Genomic DNA, 5,337 nt, shown 5'->3' with positions numbered 1-5,337 from the left:
AATCGTAATTCTCTACAATCAGAATATGTGGCCTCGTCAAACTAGAGAGATCAAGAGAAGTGAAATGAAATCAAATTGCCAGATCGAGATGATTCAGTAAAGAAGGATTTTTGCATTAAAAAGAAGCATGATGGGCTTTCCAGCCAACAATTCTGCTAGAAGGCAACCAGCACTCCAGAGGCCTACGCCTACATCGTAATCAGTTGCACCCAAAAGAAGCTCTGGAGGTTGATACCACAGGATTGCCACCCGACTAGTCATTGGCACCACCTAGTGATACACTCAACTCAACTAAGCCTTTGCCCGAACTAGTTGGGGTCGGCTAATGAGTCCTTTAGAAAATTTTCATAAAGAAGGTGAAAAAATCTACCCGACTCAGATTAACCCAGTCTAATCATGACACTAGTTGGGTTCGTCTACATGGATCATTTTTTTCCATTCTCTCCTATCCAAGTTCACGTTCTCTGTTAATTTTCATGGGAGCCTAGTGATCCGGATAAAAAACTAAGCCAACCCAAAATCAGCAATCTTAAGTAATGCACCATTGTCAAGTAGGAGATTCGAGCCCTTAATGTCACAATGCTGAACGCCTCGTTGTGACAATGCTAAAGACCCGACAACAATTGATGCATATAATTTTCAAAAAGAAAAAAACACAATTGATGCATATAACATTTTACCAATAATTCTTAGAGATTACTTTCTTTTGTCTCACTCCAGAGACGAAGTCAACATGGATAAGAGAAACAAAGGCATGCACTTTTACTACTTGAATTTCACTCTCTGGTTCCAAAGAGGAAGTCGATTGAGAAACTAAGGCATGCACATGTTCGGCAACACTTCTCATTCTCGCCTAAAGAATCGGACGGAAACGGAGTGATGACATACTATAGAAACGGTTATCTGTCGCTTCAAGGAGTCCCATTTTTTAGTCGAAAAAGTAGCAGAAATTTTAGAAACGGACATTAGTTTAGCGGGTCACCCAACCGAACAAGATTTTTGAGATTTTTTTTGCTTTCGTCATTCTCCACCCCTAAAAAGGGGGGAAATCCCGTAAAAGAATAGTTGCCGAACACGCCCTACTTTCTATTGAATGCATTTTATCTTTCCAGAGAGGAAGTCAATTGATGCATATAACATTTTATAACATTGGGATGAGAATCTCTCTAGCCATAAATTTCACTCTGTGGTTCCAAATTATCAAACCGGACCTTATTAATAGGCTGATTTCGGGGCATTGCTACTATTTATTTCGTGTGTATATAAAAAAAAAAAAAAAAAGCGTATAAATATTTTTCCTTTCCAAACTTTTTCAGAAATTTCCTATAATCTAATCTACATATTCAAGGGTCTAGATTAAATGTCCTAACCCTAGCTTGATCGTCAAGATTGAGTGGATTTAGCAATTCATTTAATTCTATACTAAAAAAGTCTTTTACTTGATCGCGAAGAAATAGATACAGGATTTCTCGTAATGGAAATGGGAAGCATCCCTGAAAATTGCGTTTGAACAGCGCATCCTCCATCTCTTTGAAAAATTGGTGTTAGGAAATAAACGATGGGTTGTGGGGGTCTTATTACTCCCATATCTCTCTCGCCCCCCTTCAACTCCTCAAAATGTACTACCTCTCTCCCATTCCTCTCGTTCTCTCCCTCAATCATGCCTTTTGGTGCTCTTCCTCGCCTATCTCTCTCCAATGGTACATCTCTTTCTAGATCCAAGCTATTTTTGTTTGGAATTCTCTTTGGGGCCCTTTTTGTTTTGGATTTTGAGTCCAAAACCGATTCTATCCATGGCATCTTAATCGATTCTCAAAATCCAAAACTAATCTGGACTTCACATCATTTAAGGATCTATTGATAGAGCATTTGTTTCCATTCATTGACTAGACTCATGTTTTCGTCTCATTTTTTTAAACTCTTTATGCCATTTGCTGTAAATCGAACAATTTTCTTAAGGGGGAAATGTTATCAGCACTACAATAATGTCAGTATTTTTGTGAAGATTCTTATTTCAAAGACACCATAAATATTAACAGTTTCATTGAATTTAAGAAAGAGTGTATTTCCAGTACCTATTTACATTTGCTCTCTATATGCTCAACCTGTTTATCATAATGTCATTTCTCTTTTCTCAGCCTCCAATCCAATCAAAACCAAGGCGATACACATTAGCAGTGACATTGGCGAGCAATCCGAACTTGCCCACTGGTCGGTCTCTCAGCATCGACTTCCATTGTTGATGCTCCCTGATAAAGAGCGTAGAGAATCTCGTAAGTTCTTCAATCTCTTTGAAAACAAGCTTTATGATATTCAAATGCCAGAATTTCATGGGAAATGGTGTTGCGGATCTTTCAAGGGATGGGTGGTCACAGTAGATGACAGCTCCAACATTCATCTTTTAAATCCCTTATCAAAAACCCAAATCCAGCTTCCCTCGCTTGATAAATTCACGTACCCCCAAGACAGTTTTGAGCTTGAAATCCCAAGGGATTACAGGTATATTCACAATACTGTTTTATCAGCAGATCCTATTTCAACACCAGACTACATTGTTGTCACCATCATCACTAATCAGCGGCTATTTGCCTACTATAAACCGGGGGATGTTGGATGGACTACATTAGACATTCCATGGGGTCCATATGATGATGTCATATATTACGAGGGTCAATTCTATTGCATCACGAATTGGGGTTATGTTGTAGCTTGTGACTTTGCTTCCGATGGTTTACCCAAGTTTACAAAAGTTGCAAAGTCGGTTAATGGAGGTTTCCATAAGTATATAGTGGAATCATCTGGGGAGTTGTTGCAGGTATCCAGACACTCTGCACGTCGAAATATGGATCCAATGACATCTTGTTTTGAAGTTTTTCAATTGGACCGGAAAACAGGAAAGTGGATCGAGCTTGAAAGCTTAGGTGACCAGGTGTTGTTCTTAGGCTTCAATTGCCCCTTCTCTCTCTCAGCTCTTGATTTTCCTCAGTTGAAGGCGAACTGCATCTACTTTACCGACGACTTTCCTTATAAGGATGGACCGGGTATTGATAATGGCATATACAACTTGGAGGATGGGAGTATAAAACCCTATTGTCCCAACTCTCTGTCTTGGAATAACTATCCCATCTGGATCCATCCAAATCTGTGATAGGTAGTGTTCATTTTTATTATCATTGGTTTCCTTTTTATTGTTCACAATCATTCTTTCCCAAGTCTTAATGTGTTGAGAATTGCTGCCATGTTGCTTGTGTGAAATAAGTTTTTGTTACTTTTACAAGATGTAGCCTTAATTATAAATTTGAATTTTGGGTTAATCTGCTTAGGCAAATGTAAGATTACTTGCCTACCAAGAATGTTACCATACTTATTTTGTTTTTACTAATTATGATAGAAGCAAACCCCCATGGATTTGTTGATACACTTTTCACTACTACTTTTGAAATTTTTTTTGCACTTATTATCAACTTTATGATTATACATGAGAAATAGATGAATTATTTTCAAATTAATAAGAAATTTTCATTTATTTTTCAAAAGTGTGAGTTTTTAAATTTATTCAAGACTGAAGGGCATAAAAGTTCATAGTCATTTGGATAAATTTGCAATCATTTACTGAATAAATTAACTATAGGCACAATACCAAGTTCCAAGGCTTCTAATTTGAATTAATACTTGTCATGTATTCTATGTAGGGGTGTACCAAAGTTCAAAGAACCAATTGAATGGCTGGGGTTAAATAGTCATTATGTTACACTACCAACAAAATTTTGAACTTTAATACAGCGTTACTAGTCCATTCAAAAGAAAAGGACACATGGTTACTAGAAACTGCTCCGAAAGGTTGGAAGCACACTAGTTGTAAATCGTGTTTCGGAAGAGGGAAATGAGATGCTTCCCAAAACCCCGGGGAATAGGGGTGCAACTCAGGCGGGTCGGGTTTGGGTTGAGGCCAACCCTAACCCGACCCGAGCAACCATTTGCTCAACCCGAACCCGACTTGACCCGAGTTCCAACCCGAACCCGACCCAACCCGAGTTCAACCCGACCCAACCCGAGATTTTAAGCTTGAAAACTAAATAATAAAAAAAAAAAAAAATTCGGGTTGAACTCGGGTCAGGTTGCCCAAGCCCTCAACCCGAACTCAACTCGGGTTGAGAAATTTCAACCCGAACCCAACCCGAGTGGAAGCCAACCCAATCCGGCATTTTTTCCTGGGTTGAACCCGACAGGTTCAGGGTGAGCCCGCCCAAGTTGCACCCCTACTGGGGAAGCATGTTTCCAAATTTTGGGAAGTGCTTGTCCCAGTTTTTAAAACTTTTTTAAAGAAACTTTTCTTTCCTATCCCCAAATATACGAATTTTGAAGAGAGAATTTGATGGGTTTTTTTTCCGCTTATCTAAGGACTGTAATTTCTAACAGTGTTCCTTTAAAAGAACACAATTGAGGCGGGTTGTATGTTTGGAAGCTCAGAGAAGCCATTGGCTAAACAACTACTCACTCCCTCTTAGGTTCTTCCAGCTCCAAGCTTCCTCACCACTTAGTAAACTAAAATTCCATGGAACAAAATTTTATGAAATGATCCTAACAGTGAGTGTGGAATTTTCACAAAATCTAAACTTTTAAGAGGCAATATATTTGAAGGGGAATTAGTTATTAAATGTAGAAGAGGCGAGGGATTCAACCAATTAGGTTATAACAACAGCTTTGTTAATGTGTTAACTAATACAGATAGTTTGAAAGACAAAATGGAGCAGCACACTTGGTAATGGAATTTTCTTGATAATGTGTTTAGCTTTCATCTGTACATGTTCATCACTTGAGCGGCAAACGTTCTAACAGAATTCTCCCTTTCAACAATGTTATCCAATAATTCATAAAGGGAATGAAACTCAGGACAAAACCAATACACAGAATTGGATAAAATCCCTAAATTATAATGATGAAGTTCCTTATATCAAACAGATGACAATGAAAGCATAGATATAAAAGTTTTTATCAATTGACAGAGCATGGATATTGCTAGACCTTTCACTGCATGCTTCATTTTCAAATTCCTTCTGAAAAAACAGCACTACCAGACTTCCACTACTCCAATTGAAATCCAACTGAGGGCAGAAACTATCACTGCTAAAAAACTCACCTTCGATGGTAATTCCTTCGCAAAATCTTCAATATGCAGACAATTTGAATTCAACATTCCAGAGAGTACCATTACACAAACAAAAGAGTAATAAACCTGCACTTTCGAAGAAATCCTTGCAACTCACAAGGATAATGAATGAAGATTAAGGGGGAAAAGTTTGGACTCAAGCTTGCAATCTCCTTTCTCTCCATCAA

The 5,337-nt window shown here is 38.2% G+C and overlaps 1 protein-coding gene across 1 annotated transcript; it reads left to right on the top strand.

The window, feature by feature from the left end:
• Positions 1–1,438: 1,438 nt before the first annotated feature.
• On the top strand, positions 1,439–3,359 carry LOC143880787 (putative F-box protein At5g55150). Its single transcript, XM_077383762.1, has 2 exons — positions 1,439–1,700; positions 2,139–3,359. Exons 1-2 carry the CDS (start codon positions 1,559–1,561, stop codon positions 3,146–3,148), a joined length of 1,152 nt encoding a protein of 383 aa, XP_077239877.1. The 5' UTR covers positions 1,439–1,558; the 3' UTR covers positions 3,149–3,359.
• Positions 3,360–5,337: the final 1,978 nt, after the last annotated feature.

Source organism: Tasmannia lanceolata, unplaced genomic scaffold (assembly GCF_043159265.1).
Source record: "Tasmannia lanceolata isolate RefF3 unplaced genomic scaffold, GAP_Taslan_0.1 ptg000007l, whole genome shotgun sequence".
NCBI classification, from domain to species: domain Eukaryota; kingdom Viridiplantae; phylum Streptophyta; class Magnoliopsida; order Canellales; family Winteraceae; genus Tasmannia; species Tasmannia lanceolata.
The sequence above is the reverse complement of the archived record's forward strand: the minus strand, read 5'-3'. Positions and strand labels throughout refer to the sequence as shown.

Excerpts from the sequence above, each read along its gene's own strand:
- LOC143880787 (XM_077383762.1), top strand. The coding sequence starts at position 1,559 with ATGGGTTGTGGGGGTCTTATTACTCCCATATCTCTCTCGCCCCCCTTC. Across the intron at positions 1,701-2,138 it reads TCGCCTATCTCTCTCCAATG|CCTCCAATCCAATCAAAACC; the intron begins GTACATCTCTTT and ends CTCTTTTCTCAG.